Source organism: Chiloscyllium plagiosum, chromosome 7, assembly GCF_004010195.1.
Source record: "Chiloscyllium plagiosum isolate BGI_BamShark_2017 chromosome 7, ASM401019v2, whole genome shotgun sequence".
NCBI classification, from domain to species: Eukaryota; Metazoa; Chordata; class Chondrichthyes; order Orectolobiformes; family Hemiscylliidae; genus Chiloscyllium; species Chiloscyllium plagiosum.
Window position 1 is genome coordinate 9103776 of NC_057716.1, and position 18495 is coordinate 9122270.

General features: G+C 36.9%; 1 protein-coding gene across 1 annotated transcript in view; it reads right to left on the minus strand.

Annotated features, from left to right (window-relative positions):
* The window catches only part of armc8 (armadillo repeat containing 8), a 91236-nt gene that overhangs the window by 20225 nt on the left and 52516 nt on the right, over positions 1-18495 (minus strand). The window contains exons 14-18 of the mRNA XM_043692969.1: positions 16144-16225; positions 11144-11230; positions 10683-10775; positions 5586-5735; positions 3525-3620 (exon numbers count right to left, since the gene is read on the minus strand). Of these exons, the coding sequence (XP_043548904.1) occupies positions 3525-3620; positions 5586-5735; positions 10683-10775; positions 11144-11230; positions 16144-16225 (508 nt within the window). The remainder of the gene's footprint in view (positions 1-3524; positions 3621-5585; positions 5736-10682; positions 10776-11143; positions 11231-16143; positions 16226-18495) is intronic.

An 18495-nucleotide genomic window follows, 5' to 3' on the forward strand; every position in this document is an offset into this window, starting at 1 on the left:
TGAAACATCAATTTTCTTCTTTTCTTTATGAATGCTACCTGACTTGCCCAATGTTTACAACATTTTCTGTTTATTTCTATATTTCCAGCAATGACAGATAACGGAGATACAATTTAGTCTTATCAAATAATACTTTTATTTCTGTTAGCTGGATTAAACTCATGACATTTCTTCAACTTACTAACAATATCTTTTAATATTACAGGTGAATACTGAAATCTGCATTGTTAATCTTTAAAAATGTTGAGGGAGAGGTGTAAAGACAAATGGACAGCTTTTTTTCCCCCCGAGAAGCAAATTCTAATTTGCAGTGTAACTCCAGTTTTGTGGTCTTTGCTTCACACTGTAACACCAGATTTGAATTACAACTTAAATTACAGAAGGGGTCCAGTAGATAGCATTCATATTGACACCTCATCACTCCCAATGGGTGCTCGAACTACAATGTGTTAGGTCAGTTGGCTCAATGGCTCATTTGTAATGAAGAGTGATGCCGACAGCATGGGCTCAATTCATGCACCGGCTGAGGTTACCATGAAATATTCTTGTTTTCAACATTTCCCCTTACCTGACATTTGGTGACCCACCACCAGTCATCTTTCCCTCTAATGATACAGCAGCCCAATAGTCCAGTAGGACTATGATGACTTTACCTTTTTAATATGTGGTGATATGAAGGAAGCCTATATCCATATCTGAACAGGGCAGGTTTAACCTCAAATTATCCACCTTTGCTATTTGTTTGCGCCTTCAAATAAAGTGGCATCTTCAGACAGGATGAAAGAATAGTAGTGATGCCTGGGAAATGTTCACGGAAATCATTAAATTAAACTTTATCATCAATGACCAGCCATACGATAAAGTAGTGGACATTCAATTAATTAGTCTAAGTAACAAAACTGTAATTGGATAGGGATATAAAAAAAGAATTTCTTCCGTCTTAGGGAATCTAACAAATCAGTGAAAGCAGGCAGCTCTGTCACAGTGCTACTCTGGTTGTAATAGTTGACCCAGTCAAACAGTGCATCTGTTTGGATACAGAAGTAACACAGGTAGCTACTTTGTATATGCTAGGTAAAAACGAGGACTGCAGATGCTGGAAACTAGAGTCTAGATCAGAGTGGTGCTGGAAAAGCACAGCAGGTCAGGCAGCATCCAAGGAGCAGGAAAATCGACGTTTCGGGCAAAAGCCCTTCATTCCTGATGAGGGGCTTTTGCCCGAAACGTCGATTTTCCTGCTCCTCGGTTGCTGCCTGACCTGCTGTGCTTTTCCAGCACCACTCTGATCTAGCCCCTACTTTGTACATGTCCCATGCAACGCTTTTGAAGGAACCATTGGTTTAAAGTTTTAGAGCAGTGCTGGCTTCAACATTCCTTGGCAGTGAGATACCTATGATAAAGTTTGCCTGCAAATCAATTTCCAAAAAATGGAATACTTCTGCAACTGCTTTTTGGCTGCACTTCAGCCCATGACAGCAGTTTCCTTCTAAAGTTTCCAAATAGATTTATTTTTGTCTGCAGAAAATGAACTTATGTAAAGGAGAATGTCAATAGTGTTGCAACATCTATTTTATCAACTTGTCTTTGATGTTATTCATCATCCTCTTTCAAATATGGCTAGAGATGCTACCAGTAACCTGACGTAACTTTTCAGTCAATAACAATTCTTTGTAGCCAAATTGGAATATAATTGTTGCACCAAAATCTAGTTTGAATTAGTGTGCTCAGCACCACCATGAATGCATGTGATAAATTTCAGAACTCTGCACGTTGGTCAGTTTGTTCTTGTGTTTTGCAAATGTTGTTATACATTTTGTGTAAAAGCAAGGACTATCAAGCCTGCAATTTCTGTTGGTGCGCTATAGGAGCGGGAACATTGTAAATTCAGATACATCTTAAATTCCACTTGTTTATTTCTGAAAGGCAAATCTTTACCCTCACATTTTCAACATATCTCCAATACCATTTTTGAAATAATTACCTTCTCTGTCTGAACTTGCTGCATTCCATCCTCTCAGGTCCATATGACTCTGTTATCAAATCTGCTTATAAGGATGGTGGCTGCTGTCATCTGGCATGTTGACCCCTGTCTGGCACAGACTGAGGCTCAACTCTCAGGCACTTTCTTCTTTTGGCTCCCTTTTCCATGACCCCACCACTGAACATCAGGCTGTAGTTTCCAAGACTATTAAATACCTCATCTCCTCTCGAGTTCTCCCCTCCACAGCCTCTCACCTCACAGACGCCAATGCCTGACTTTTAATTGACTAAGAGCACAATTTGTACAAAAGCATCACATCATGATGTCATCTAGCTGTCTTAAAGGTACAGAGTCATTCTGAGACCCGTGCAATAAAACAACAGATTAATCATTCAAATGAAAAGTAACAGACAAAACACTAGGTTTTGAAGTACTGTAAGAAGTTAACTCTAACATTAAACAGCCTCTTCTGTCTTCCTCTAGTTTTGACTGTGTAGTATCAACACATAAATTATATAATCTGTGACCATACATCACAGGTGTTGCTGCCTCTTCTCTTGAACGGGGAACAGACCTCACAGAAAACTCCGAGCTCCAGAGGAAATCAATTAACCAAATAATCAATTATCCGAACGAAATAGTGCCTGCCCACCTCGTTTGGATAATTGAGGTTCCTCTGTATTTGCTTTTAGAATAGAGCCCCGTGTAGGCAGTATGTTTTGCCCAAGCTACACCATCAACTGTTGCCACCTACTACTGAGGAACAAAGGAATGCCAGATTTGTTACTGGATTTAGATTTCATTTCCATACCAAATAGCCAGACATTAATTTTAAGGTCCATATTTCAACAACTGCTTTTAATTTTTCCTCTGAATCAGCAACAGGGAGGCACCCAAGATAAATAAATGCTGACAAAGGGAAGCTGGAGAATAAATAGTGACTTAGAATGGAGTTATAGATTGCAATAAGTAATTTAAATACAAATATGAAACTAATTTTGAGATGCAACACTTCTACTGTTTCTAGTATAGACGTTAAAGACCTCCATTAGTCCAAAGTTAACCTGAACTGAGCAGATTCTTGGTAAAATATTATTAACTGTCAGTGAAGGTAGCATTCAGCATCCTTCCACTGACTCCTAATTAACTGCAGAGCCATAGTCTAGAACAGACCTCACTTCTCCAAAAGTATTTCACTTTTGGGGGCAGCCCTAATGCCTCACAGTATCAGGGACATGGGTTCGATTCCACTCTCGAACGAATGGAGTTTGTACATTCTCCCCGTATCTGCATGGGTTTCCTCCAGGTGGTCCTGTTTCTTCTCACATTGCAAAGATGGGCAGGTTAGGTGGAATGACCATGCCAAATTGCCCATAGTGTCCATGGACGTGGAGGCTAGGTAGATGAGCCATGGGAATGCAGGGATTGGATGGAATGCTCTTCAGAGTGTCAGTGTGAACTCGATGGTCTGAATTCCACATTGTAAGAATTCTTATTAAAAGAAAGATGTTTTACAAATATTTCCAAGAAAAATTAAGCTTACCTGTTCTTTAACTTCAATATTATGCTCCCCTTCAAGAATGAGGGTCACTGCTTGCATTATCTGTTTTCCATGTGTGTTCATTATCTGGTCTATGTGCTAACAATAAAACAGAGCTCCATTACGTTCTGAAAATTAAACTGAGCATACTTTTTTTCAATGTTGAATTGGTTTATACAACAACTCCAAATAAATGCAATACAAATGAATGGGTCTGCACAGGAGACAAAAGTAAACTTGCAAAAGTTTATAGATGCTGCTGTAAATGCAAAAAGATAACCTAAACCAAAAATTACTCCTTCCAAAAATTTTTTCTCTTGTAAATAAAACTGAATCTGGACTTGATTTTTAATTGCAGATGTTGGTGAATTCAATGGAAAAAAATGAAGAATGACAAAACAAAGTTTCTTTTGTTCATTATAGGATGTGGGCTTCACCAGCCGGGTTAGCATTTATTGCCCATTCCTAGCTGCCCTTGAGAAGGTGATGTTAAACTGCCTTCTTGAACTGCTGCAGTCCATGTGCTGTAGCTGATCCTACAATGCAATTAGGGAGGGATTTCCAGGACTTTGACTCAACAATATTCAAGGAACGGCAATATACTTCTAAGTCAGGCCGGTGAGTGGCTTGGAGGCGAATGTGCAGGTGGGTGTGTTACTATGTATCTGCTGCATTTGTCCTTCTAGATGGAAGCTCCACAAGCATTCAGACAGGACTCCTACAAAATCAGCTTTGATTAGATGCAGGGCCTGGATGGCCAAAAAACAGCCTGCTTGACAGGTCCTGCTCTGAATTCAAGGAAGAACAAAGACAAGGCTTCAAAGACATTCTAAAACACCTCGTGAAGCAATGTTGTGCCCACTTGTATGCTATCATCCACAGGAAAAATATATGGGAAAGACTTGGAATTAAAGAAGGAAGTTCCAGTTGAAATGTTAATATCAGATTAGGATAGATGGGACGCAAGCTAACTTCTGATACAATTTCTAAGATTTTACTATGAAGTTCTGAATTATGATGTCTCACTAACATTACTTCTGAGAATATTATAATCTCTGAATAATACAAATGTCATTATCCCAAGACAAGGCCAACAAATATAAATATTCAGCATTTTAATATTCTGAAATCAGATTTTGCATAGATACCTTGTCAACTATTGTCGCTATACTATTTTATACACAATACTGGAATCCCAATCACATACAGTGTGCATTTCAAAGCTGTCAATGTGCTCCCCTTTAAGAGGGCCTGTCAATTTTGGCTGCACTCTCGGTGATGAGCAGGGGTTGCAAGAATTAATGCTTCCTACCAGTTGAATTAAATGTTCCTTGGCAGTTCTTTCTAAGCTGAAGGAATTTCAGAACACAATTGGTGAAAGTCTGGGTATTAAATTGCATGCCTGCCCTCTCAGCTGAATCATGGTAGAAGGAATCTCAAATGAGAAGAGAGAAGAAGAATGCTGAAATAAAATTTGCTTCTCATTAATCAAGTCAAGTGAGAAATGGTTAGTTGTGAAATTCAAAAGAGCAGAGCAGAACAATTTTATACGTCAAGCAATGGCAAAAATAACATTTCACACACACAAGTCGAAAACTCTCCAGAACCAAAAAACCTCTCCTGGAAATACTATTAATAGTTATGTATACTTTTTATCCACGCTGATATACATATGGCTGTCTGCAAATATATACAAGATAATATCTTACGGTCTCATCTAACAACCATAAAGGTTCCATTTATTGTTGTACTTCATGTAAGCTCTCTATAAAATTGAAAACCAAGCTAGGTGGTATTTGGAAAGGGCAATTTGTAAATGTTGTGAAATGTTACACACATATATAACAAAGTTTAAATCTTTAAATTGATATTGACCATGAGCTTGAAATGTATAATCTTTTATGCTTAATTTCTGATTGATTTCAGTACTTTATTCATATTTACACATTTGATCACAGACTTAAAGGTAAAGGCCATTTTAGCAGATGGATATCACAGTACTCAGAACTGGAGACAGAATTGTTAGAATAGTAAAATTTTGATACTCAAATTACAAATACCTACAGGTCTAGTAGAAAGGAGATTCCTGAGGAGTCCCAGAGTCTTCATTAGTACATTCACATCTGAATCAGAGAGCAATCTGAAGAGTTGTTCTGTACTCAGACCTCGCAAAATATCTGTTTTTATCTTCTGATCAGCTTGAAAAGCCATATTCTAAAATGAATAAATCGCATGCTTTAAACTGCAATTTTTTGCCATCTACTTCTGAAAATTCATTTACCATATATTTTACGCGATATGTTTCTTAAACTTCAAGACTTCCCTTTGAAGTATCTATAGTATTTGAAAACTATGCCTAAGAGAAATGGGAGAAAGTGAGGACTGCAGATGCTGGAGACCAGAGTTGAAAAGTGTGATGCTGGAAAAACACAGCAGGCCAGGCGGCATCCGAGGAGCAGGGGAATCGATATTTCGGGCATAAGCCCTTCTTCAGGGATGAGAAATGTGCAGGCAATATGTAAGGGCAAAAAAAAAATAAGGAATCCTACATGAGGTATAGACAAAAAGATGCTTTCACAAGTTTCAAAACTCAAGTTAAAAAATATTCTTTTTAAAAAAACTACTGGTCAACTCATATCAGATGGCAGATTGCCAGAAGTTAAATTATATTATGTTTAACATGAATTTCATTTCACAACCTTTGCAATATTCAGTAAGAAGGGTATTCAACATAGTGACTAAGTGGTGCCAGTAAATTTTTTATGCAAAATATGACATATAAAAAATGTTTAAATTATTATTTAAACATTAGAGATGATCTTTCTCTGCACCTACTTTGTAGCTGTAACGCCATATTCTGGATGTTGTTCTGTTACCCTAATGTACTTATACAAGATATGATTTGTCTGGTTAGCATGCAAAACAATACTTTTCACTGTATCTTGGTACATGTGACAATAATAAATCGAATCAGATCAAATAATGTATGCCAAGTGCCAAATGTAAGACAAGTGTCCCATATACCCTGGCTCTCAATTCTGATCTCTCGCACCTGCAGTCCTCACTTTCTCAAAGTGGAATTTAACCTGATAAGATTTACAAGTCTGTTACCTGGGTTAGAGAGTTTGGGCTATAAGGAGAGGCCCCATATACTGGGGCTATTTTCCTTGGAGCGTTGGAGGCTGAAAGGTGACCTGATAGTGGTTTAAAAATTATGAGGGACATGGATAGGGTAAATAGTCTTTTCCCCTGGTTAGGGGAGTCCAAAACTAGAAGGCTTAGGTTTATGGTGAGAAGGGAAAAGATTTAAAAGGGGCTTAACGGGAAACTTTTTTATGCAGATTGGTGAGAATGTGGAATGAGCTGCCAGGAGAAGTGGTGGAGGTTGGTACAATTATAACATTTAAAAAGCAACTGGCCTGGTCTGAGTAGGAAGGGTTTAGAGGGATATGGGCCAAATCGGACTGGATTTATTTAGGATATTTGGTCGGCATGGACGAGTTGGACAGAAGGGTCCGTTTCCATGCTGTATACCTCTAAGACTCTTAAGTGAGAGGTGATGCACTTTGGAAGAAGAAACAAGACAAAGGAGTAGTCAAGGAATAGCAGGATACTAGGAAACTCAGGGGATTGAAGGGATCTTGAAGCGCATGTCCACAGATCCCTGAAAGCAGCATAATAGGGTTAATAAGGCAGTTAAGAAGGTATATGGGACACTTGCCTTCAGCAGTAATGGCATACATTATTTGATCTGATTTGATTTATTACTGTCACATGTACCAAGATACAGTGAAAAGTATTGTTTTGCATGCTAACCAGACAAATCATATCTTGTATAAGTACATTAGGGTAACAGAACAACATCCAGAATATGGCGTTACAGCTACAAAGTAGGTGCAGAGAAAGATCATCTCTAATACATGAGAGGTCCATTCATAAGTCTAATAACAATAGGGAAGAAGCTGTTTTTGATTCTGATGATATGTGTTTTCATACTTTTGTATCTTCTGTTCAATGGAAGAGGATAGAAGAGTGTGGGGGATTGGAGAGGGTCTTTGACTATCATGGTTGCATTCCCGAGGCAACAGAAAGCGTAGATGGAAGGCTGGTTTGTGTGACAGACTGAGCTGTGTTCACAACTCACTGTAATTTCTTGAGGACTTGGGCAGAGCAGTTACCATACCAAGCTGTGATGCATCTGGGCAGGATATTTTCTCTGGTACATCTATGAAAATTGCTAAGAGTCATTGTGGATGTGCTGAATTTACTTAGGGCTTCTGAGAAATTAGAGACATTGGTGTCCTTTCTTGATCACAGGAGCAGGCAAATTATGTTGGAGATGTACAAAACTTTGTTTAGGCCACATCTAGAGTACTGTGTGCATTTCTGGTCACTGCACATAGAAAGGTGATTGTATAGGAGAGAGCGCGCAACGCGGATTCACCAGGCTGCTATGAAGAAAGGCTGGATAAGCTCAAGCTGTTTTCTTTAAAGCAGAAAAGACTGAGGGAGGACTGGATTGAGACGTATAAAAATACTGGGGTTTGGATAGGTTGAGTAGAGCAGCTATCCCCTCAGTTGAAGGGTCAATAACAAAGGGACATAATTTTAAGGGGAAAGGCAGGAGGTTTCAAGGAAAAGCTTTTTCAGCTAGAGTGTGGTGGAATCTGCAATGCATTCAGAGGGTAGGTGAGGCAGGAAACCAATTTTGTAACATTCAAGGCTAAGAACCAAGCGCTGGAAAGTGGAATGACTGTAGGTTTAGAGTAGAGTTTGTTGATGTAGACTTGATGAGCCAAAAGGTCTCTTCTTTACTGTACGATACTACAATGGAGGGAAGAAGAGTGAACCAAAACCTTCCAAAGAGAATATCACAGATGCTCCCAACACTCTTGAGAATGCTCAATGGCAAAAACTAGAAAAGTAAAAGATTACATTTCTCGTTGTGGTCATTTCACACCTGAAAAAATGAGTATGCTGAAGAAACAGCACTTCAACCAAGTTCATATGGCCATATCAGGGTTTAATGACAGCAGCACAGCTTGGAGCAAGATCACTGCGACACAGAAGAGTTGTGAGGCTCATCATTATCTCCAACTCAACGTATTGAAGTTGTATTACAAACATCTTATTTTTGACTTGTCTTTTTAAAAAAGGTGACAGTACTCAGCAGGGCATAAAATAAAGTACTGCAAGTTAGGCCCAGTTCTGAATTGCAATGGAATTCTTATCAGAAGGAAAAATCTCAGTGATCCACATTTGACAATACATTATCTAACAGTAGCAAAATTCTGATCTTCAAACTTATGTACCGATAAGGAAACAAATAAATCCAACTAATGTCACCCGGTCACATAATTTATATAAAGCTATGCTAATTTTAATTGCTTCACAGGAGGCTCCCAAGCACTGAGGATGTCACCTAGACAGGGGACGAAACGTCTACAACACAAATTCCCAGGTTGGCGAACAGAACCGCAACAATTAATTGCTTATATTTGTATTCTGATTTACATTTCTTGTCATGATACTCGAGACTGAATCCAGTCTAAAGCAACATACTCATTCATACTTTTCTTTTGACAAGAATGTATTAACTGGGATATGTGACAGAAAAAAAAATGTGTTACTCCAAGCACTAATCCGAATCAACAGGCTGCAATACATAGATCTATGTATTGAACTAAGTCACACAAAGCATCAATAAATATGAATGCAGAGAGAAGGAAAACAGAAAAATAAGCAACCTTACTATGATGCATTTAATTTCAAATTATTTTGCTTATCTCTACATACTGTTTGTCATAACTATCCCACATCTGACTTTACCTCCATTTCAATAAAACCCATTTTGAAGGAATGCAGCAAGAGAGAGAGAGACCTGGAATTCACATGTCTAAGCCTCTGAAGGTAGCAGGACAAGTTGATAAAACTGATAAAAGGCATTTAGGATCTTTCATTTTATAATTTGAAGGGTAGCATACCAAAGTAAACATTTTGGATGAATCTTCACAAAGTGCCAGTTAGGTCGAAACTGGAGCACAGAGTATCTCCAATTGTGGGAATCATAGTTTAGGATACATGGAGAGGGTGCACAGAAATAATACCAAGGATAATATCTTCAGTCATGTGAAGATTCAGGCAAGATTATGAAATCTAAATTATGATAAACCCCACCAAAACTCAAGAAGCTCAACATCACCCAATACAAAATAGCCCACTTAATTGGCAAATTATCTACCATCTTAAACATTCTCTCCTTCCACCATCTTTGCAACACAGCCACAATGTGCATCACACACAAGACGTACAGCAGTAACTCATCAAGGCTTCTTTGATCACACATTCTAAACCCATTGCCTTTCCCACCAGATGAACAGGGGGAGGACATCAAATTTCCTTACTTGAAAATAGATCACTGTTCCATCATCATCTGTGTCAAAATCCTAGGGCTCCCTATCTCACATATACTGTGCCCATATAAACTGGACTGTAGTGCCTCAAGGCTGCAGTTCATCATCACTTTTCAATTCAGGATATGGTATAAATGCTAGTCTTACCAATGATGCCAACAACCCATGAGTGCATAAGAGATCTTCAGCGCAAACTTTGACCAAGTTTTTTAAATGTAATAGGTTGCCCCCCTCTAGGGAAGTAATGGAAAAGAATGCCAGCAAGGCGAATTCAGTAGACCGGTATGAATAGAAAGCTTTAAACATTTTAACTTAGAAGTCACACAATTGTTTTTTGGTGACATGTATACACTAAGCTGTTAAATACTGACCCTGTTCTGAAGAGATATCACAGAGAAGGGCAATTTTCTATGATATCACCAAATAATCTTAATATTGTTCATTGGAAAATAATTTTGTATGAAGAAAAAACTTGCAATCTCCTATATAAATTCTCAAATAATTCTCTCTTCTAGTGCAGAAACTGTTTCTGAATTGACTGTTGTTTTACAGAAAGTAAACTTTGCAACAATTATATTACAGAAGTACAAACAAGTCGCAGACCAAAATTCATCCAGATATCTCAACAACTAAAGAGTGGCAGGCATTTAAGAAGTTATTGAACCATTTTTTAAATAACATTAGATTGTAAGAATTAAATAATTAGAAGTGCACCAGTGTGATTAGTCATTTTATGAAATACTCTTACCATTAAAGCCCATATCCCATTAACTCGGAGGGCTGGATTTTCACTCTGAGTCAAGTTGCACAACAGCTCTACAGCTCCTGACTCCAAGATAGGCTGTAACATAGAAAATTAATTACAGTTTATTAAGAAGGAATTTTGCTAATTCCTCCCAAAAGGTCTGATTTTGATAAGGTATATATTAAAAAAAGTGTATTCTGACAAAAAGTATGCATTACATTGACACTCACCATTTCAGGCCAACTCACTAACAACTATGGCCTACTGATCATCTTTGACTTAAATAAAATTCACTCAGGCATTTTAAGAGAATATGATTTTAAATCTTATGTTTTCAAGATATATGACCTGAATAATACATCAAATGAATTACTTTAGCAGTCACCAGTTATCATTCAGACGCAATTAATAATTAATATGAATAGCAATAGTAACTATATGTCCATTCACTTGATAATACATACCTCTTTGCTTGGAGAGAATTCAAGCAGAAGATTGCACAGTGTTGATGACGCTACCACAAGAACCTCATCAGGAGCATTTTGTAACAACTGGAAGATAAAGATATAAAGGAAAATTTCTTCAAATGCTTTGTTTATTTCAACATGTTTTATCAAACAAAACGTTGGCTGCAATATGTTATATACTATACTTCAAAAACATTTAATTGGTTGTGAAGCACTTTGCTGCATTAAATGTCTTCTGCAACATGTCCAGCAACCTGCCCTCTCAAATTCCAACTGCCTTCCTCACAATAATTCCAGGTTTCATGTCACATGCAAATTTTTAAAAACTGTGCCCTGAACCCCAGAGAACTAATTATAAAGCTTTCTGGAGTCTGATAATTAATCATTTACCACAACTCTGTATCCAGCTCCCACAATCACTTTTAACATGCAAGACCAAATATACATCAGCCTTTTGACACTCATCAATCTCTTTGTTAATGCACAAAACTCAGTCAAGTTTCTTAGACACAATTTGTCTCTCACAAAACTATTCTTGCATTCCTTATTAATCCATATTTGTCCAAGTCTACCATTTACATTTCTTTTTCCTGAGCCAGAAGATCTAATTCAAAAGATCTTGTTCAAAAGTTCCACTTCCTGAAGATGTGTCATAACATTTGAAAATGGCTTGTTTATAAAGATATTCCACAGATTACATTGACTAGCCTACCGTTGCTGAGTTTACCCTGAAGCCTTTTTTGGAAAAGGGCATTACAAGTCAAATTCGCCAGTCCTCTGGCACAAACCTAATGTGTGAGGAGGTCTGGATGATTATGGCTAGAACATCTGCAATTTCTACCTTACTTCACTTGGATATGCCCATTTGGTCCCGTTGACGTATCAATTTTAGTTATAGCCAACTTTCCCATGTTTCAATTTCAAGGCCATGCAACAACTCAATATTTGTGCCCTTTCGCTGTGACCTCAGCAGCACCTTCTTCCTTGGCTAGTAAGAATGTTCAGCTGCAATCATGAAGTCAGCAACTTTGCCCTACCTCATTCAACAAGAAGGTATCTTCTACCAAGGATTTTTTTTTTTGCAACAAGATTAATAGCATGATAGTGAAATGCTTTGCCAATTTGTAGAGGGTGAGCCTCACTGATGAGGTTTCCTAGTATGGTGACAAAACGTCTGAAAATGAACCTTCCAGTTTAGTGAGCAAACCTACATCCAGAACTTCAACCTGGGCAACAAATCTTCTCAAAACTCACTAACAATAAAAGTTACACCAGTAAAATTGCATTACTATTGCAATGGGTCCCCAAGTCCAATTTATGTGTTATTGCAAAATATATGAAACATTTCCTAACTGCATCCATGTTTATATTCCCAGTATTGTTCACTAATTCAAGTTGTTCAGTGTTTGAAATGAATGAGAAAAGTTTGCTAATTTTGTAGACACTATTTTGAGAAACTAGCTTTAAAATTGGAATTTTTTTGTTCGTTAAAGCTTATCAAAAAGTTGACAAGGTCAGGCTACAAGCAAAGTACAGTCATAATGCCAAAGAGCACCTTTACTAACAGCTTGATTTATGAATTGAGCTAGTTTTACAATTTAACAATGAAATATTAGCAGTTCAGAAAACTGTAAAGTTTTGCTGAGCTGACATTTTTAAAAGGTACAACAGCAGTGATAGTATCCTGCTGAGTCATGGATATTAGTCTGCAGCAGTAACAATGTAGAAATTGCTCACAGTTGCTGACAGATTTCCATTCTTAAGTCAGTTAAATTATTAATGGCTGGGATTTTGGAGTCAACAGCAAAAAAGCATTACTCAAAGAAGCTGTGCATTAAGGTCTGGTGATTTTTGTGGATTTCACCTTCCTCATTGTGAAGTTGAATCTAGTATCAAAACAATCTGCAAACATCCAGCAATAATGATGTAATCAAGCATGCTACGCAGCCTCTGAGGTATTCTCACAGACAGCAACCATAAAATAAAATTCACTGATCACCTTCCAATGTTCATCCATTTTACAAAGTAAAATAAATGATTGGGACTTGCAGAATGCTGAAAATAAAATCATGATATTTAATAATCAATATGGAAAATGTTGACATTATACAAATATTGAAACAGAGAGGTTCTTCAGCAGTACTTTGACTTACATGATGATTAAAAATCCAACTACAATTCATTAATAAGACTTACACGTTTTGTGATTTCAACCCAAAAAAGCTTAAAAAAAAAGGGAAGTTCTCAATAGTCAATGATTTCTAATTTAGTACCATTTGCAGAAACTCATCTGACCACCCAGTGGAGAAGCATTGAATCAATGAAAACAACTTTCTGGATTTCCACATTTAATTGAGCACATGCAGTCTCCAGAAGTTACTGTCAGTTTCAGATGACTAATGATGATAAATGCTGGCAGTTTCCCCTCCATTACTTAAAATATCGGTCACTATAGTGTCGCTTTTAAAGCGGTGATATTTAATAGCCTGGTTGCTAACAAGAAAAAATACAAAGAATTCGACAAGCATCTTAAAGTAAACAGAATGAGAGAAGTGGTTGGGCTGATTTGTGGATTGAATATCTTCTTTTATGATATAATGACACAAATTGAACTGTGTTGATGAAGTTAGAATAATACAAGGTGCTACCAAATGGAGACCTATTGATGGTAGCAGAAAACATGGCTGAGAAACTAAATGAACACTTGCTTCACTGTCAATCAATCAATGAAGAGGACTTTCCTAAAATGGTGGTAAACAAGGGTACTGCTGGGAGACTGGAGTGTATAAGAACAGATATAAGACAGACTCATAAGATTAGAAGTGGAGAAGTCACCTACTTAGATGGAGTGCGTCCAAGGTTCCTCATGGAAGTAAGGATAGAAATTGTAATGTCATTGGCCACAATGACCCTTAGATTCACAAGTAGCACCAAAGGGTTGGAGAATATAAAATTTCGTATTTTTCAAAACATGATTTCAATTATTTTCAATGAAGGGAAAAGGGTAAACTTGGCAACTACAAGTCTGTTTAACATCAATGATGACAAACACTAACAATCATCCAAATGAAAATGGCAGTGCCATTGACATGCCTTGCTTGATTAATTTTAAGGTATTGGATGAGATAACAAAGAATGGATAAGTGTAACGCAGCTATCTCTATGATTTTAAAATAGATGCTTCATAAAGTATTAGGATTAATAGAGAAAAATTAAATCTATGGGATAAAAGGGGCAGTACTGTCTTACGTACAAAATTGATGAAAGGATAGTAAGATAGTTGTGCCAAATAGCTGTTTTTCAGAGAGGTATATGATTCATATGGTATAATGGGAGAGGTACATGGTAGAAGGGTCAGTTCGAGGCCCACTGTCATCTTTGATCTCTGTGAATGATGTTCTGTGCTGTATTGTTCTATGTTCTATGTTCTATGTATATGATTCATATGGTATAATGGGAGAGGTACATGGTAGAAGGGTCAGTTCGAGGCCCACTGTCATCTTTGATCTCTGTGAATGACTTGGGCATTGGTGGAGCACAATTTAAAGATTTGCAGATGTCATGGAACAAGGAAGTGTAAAAGACAATGACTTAGATTGCCATGGCCTTGAAGAAAATGGAGGTTGACTGGTGGAATAAATGAAAACATGACAGATGAAATTTAACACCATTCAGTGCAAGGTAATACATTTGGGTAGGAAGCACGAAGAGACAAATATGCTAAATGATATAATTTTTTAAAGAGGTGCAAGAAGAGAGATACTCAGGAATATTACTGAACAAATCTTTGAAGATGGCAGTGTAAGTTCTCAAAACAATTAATAGAATTATAAAATTCTTCATAAATAGAAATACAAAGTATAAATACATTCTGCTAAACATGGTGTAATGAGCCTAATTTTGGAAACCACACTATACGAACATGAAGTTTTGAAGACGTTTACTAAAATGAATCCAAAGATATAATGTAGATAGACTACAGTAGCAGGGGTTGTTCTCCTTCAGCAAAATTTTGAAGGCTTTATATCGGGAAATAGGGAAATATTTCAATGGTCCAATGACTGATAAGCACAGCATATAGATATGAACTGATTGGCATAAAAATCAGAAATGGAATGAAGGTTTCTTTTTCTTACTCAAGAAGTGACTAGGATTTGGAATGCATTGCTGATTGAATGGTAAATGCAGATTGTATACTAGTCTTCAAAGGGAACTGCATAAATATGTGATGCAGAAATACATTCTAGAAAATTAAGCAGCAGCAGAGACATTTCAACCTGCCATGTTAAACTTGCTGCCTTTCACTCTGAAGCATGTCCTTTTAGGAAAAAAGTAACATATGACCATTATATCTTCAGATACGACATACACCGTATCCACGATTATAAGTTAATGAAAAAAACATTTTTGCTCAGGTTTATATAAATTATATTTTAGCCTGTATACCAAGTACAATCAGTTGTTAGTAGTGCACTTGGTATGTGACTTACCCAGTGCACCAGTGACCTTTCTGGTTACGGGCAAAGTGGCACAGTGGTTAGCACTGCTGCCTCACAGCACCAGAGACCTGGGTTCAATTCCCGCCTCAGGCGACTGACTGTTTGCACATTCTTCCCGTGTCTGCGTGGGTTTCCTCCGGGTGCTCCGGTTTCCTCCCACAGTTCAAAAATGTGCAGGTTAGGTGAATTGGCCATGCTAAATTGCCCATAGTGTTAGGTCCAGGGGTAAATGTAGGGGAATGGGTCTGGGTGGGTTGCGCTTCGGCGGGTCGGTGTGGACTTGTTGGGCCGAAGGGTCTGTTTCCACACTAAGTAATCTATGGAATAGTATCACATACATAACTGATTTATTTTCTATTACACTTTACAACTCTCAAATTAGTGATACCAACAAAATTAATTTCCTAACAGCAGGAGCTCTATTGAGACAAAATATTTTAAAATTATTCTGGAATTACAATATAATTGAAGTTCCTTAAAATAAGTGCCATTACCTACCTTCATTAGTGGTTTCCACACTGTATGATCCTGAAAGCTTGTCCGGAGTTGTTGTACTGATCTAGACAGGCTATGCAAACACCTACAAATGGCAATCAGAACAGATACTAGTCTTTAAAAAGAAACAGAATTAAATGAATGGGAATGGAATGTTTGATTATCCCTTAACCATGCAAGAATAAACGGCGATCAAACATTAGTGTTCATTAGCAGATAAATTAAGCCTAACTCCAACAATACCTGAAGGAATAAATCAGGTAATGCTAATCTAAGAACTGCGTCAAAAAAATCTGACAATATACTCAGAACATGAGCAAAGGATAAAAGCTTAGCAGAAGAACTGCACAGTTATTTTAAAACTTTACTTTGTAGGTGGGAGATATAATACATGAGTGTTTACAGAAAACTAAAGATTATTGTAGGGAAGAATTCAAATTAATTTAAAACATACAAACTGTGAAGAGATAAGTTGATGAAATCACGTGAAATCTTTAGACCTTAATAGCATCTACACCTACTAAATGTAGAAGGCAAATAAACTGGGGGCATTCATTATAAACCGATAAGGCTCAATGAATTTTGGGACAATAAGATCGAGCTGAAAGTAACATTTAAAAAGATGAAAAACCAAGTAATTACAGATGAATGAGACCAATGTCAGTAATAGGAAGATTTTAAGAATACAATTAAGTGGAGTAAAAGTTCTCTTCAAAAAATGATTTTGGAAAAGGTGGAGCATGTCAGTCAACTTATTAGAGGTCCTTGTCACAGTAGGGGTGCAGAGACAATTAAGTGATATATTGCTATTTTTGTACTGTTTTGAATTGCATTGTTTTGTATTTGTTGTAATATTTAAAAATCTATTTTTTCTTAATAAAAATATATTTAAAAAGTGATATATTGATTGGTTTAAGATTCCGATTTCGAGCTAAAATTGAGGCATGTGGAACTGAATGGAAAACTGGTTGGAAGATGAAAGTAGACAGTATAGCAATATGATTGTTAATACTCCCAAACATCCATATTATTTCTCAACTTTTCATATTAGATTTTGAGATAGACTGTAGGTACGCAAAGATAGCAAACACTAAATTGTGAAGACGATAGTACAAAATTACAAAAGAACCTAAATGGAAAGTGCAGATGCAACTTAACGAAAAAAGTGAGGTAGCACACTGAGAACTAAGACTGTCAGATATGCTTAAATAATTGGAAAATACTGGAGGACTTATGCAATGTTTTAGGGGCGCGGGTACACAAATCATTCAAAGTTTGCGTTCAGTTGAAAATAGCAATCAAAAAAAAAGATACAGACTTTATCACAAGCAATATAGAATACAAACAGAAGTATTACTTCAATTATACAGACTGGCCATGAAAGAAAACCCAACAACTATTCACCAGTAAAATACCTGGAAGATTAAAAAAAAAGTCAGTAGACATTGGGTTGTTACTCAATAGTTGAGTCTTAATGATTATTTGAAACACATTAGGCAGATAATGAAGACATATTTATTGGAAATCTACAACAAAATAGCACATTATTAGGACTCCAGTTGAAGGCAAATCTAGGAATGATTTTTCCTCATTGTACTATGACAAAATCAACTGATACACTTGATGTATGCCTCAAGAGAAAAGTGAAGAAAAGGCAGCTAGATGGGACTAAAGAGAATCAGCAGGGTTAACAGAGATGATGGCTTGAATGGCCATATCAATGTCAAATTTGAACCTGCATTCCAGATTAAGATTGTCTACTCAAAGTTAAATTCAAAAGTTAAAAATCACACAACACCAGTTTATAGCCCAACAGGTTTATTTGGAAGCACTAGCTTTCGGAGCATTGCTCCTTCATCAGGTAGCTATGGAGCAGGATTATAAGACACAGAATTTATAGCAAAAGATCAGTGTCATGCAACCGTTACAATATATTGAACAAACCTAAATTCTAAAGGATTAGTGCCAAAAATCAAGCCATCCAACTGCGTTTTGAACAGATCACAAGAAAAATGAGAGGTTTTTCAGTTAACCTACAGACAAAATCCCTATTACAGTATTAAGCGTTTTCTTAAATAAACCAGCATCAATATAAAATCTTTCTTTCATTAATTATTTGTCTCCTTATGCCACTATCAAAATGTAACTTGAGAATTTACTATTTCTACACACCTACTATACTGGCATAACTAGAGAGGTCGCCTCCCAATTGCCTCAATCTCAGGTTGAACAGCTGAATTATTTTTGTCTTTTCTCATAAATCAGTCTTCTATGCCTGGGACGAGTCTCTACCACCTCAGATCAATCTCTTAACTAAGGGTTCTCTAGTAAATCTGACATATATCAAAAGAATAA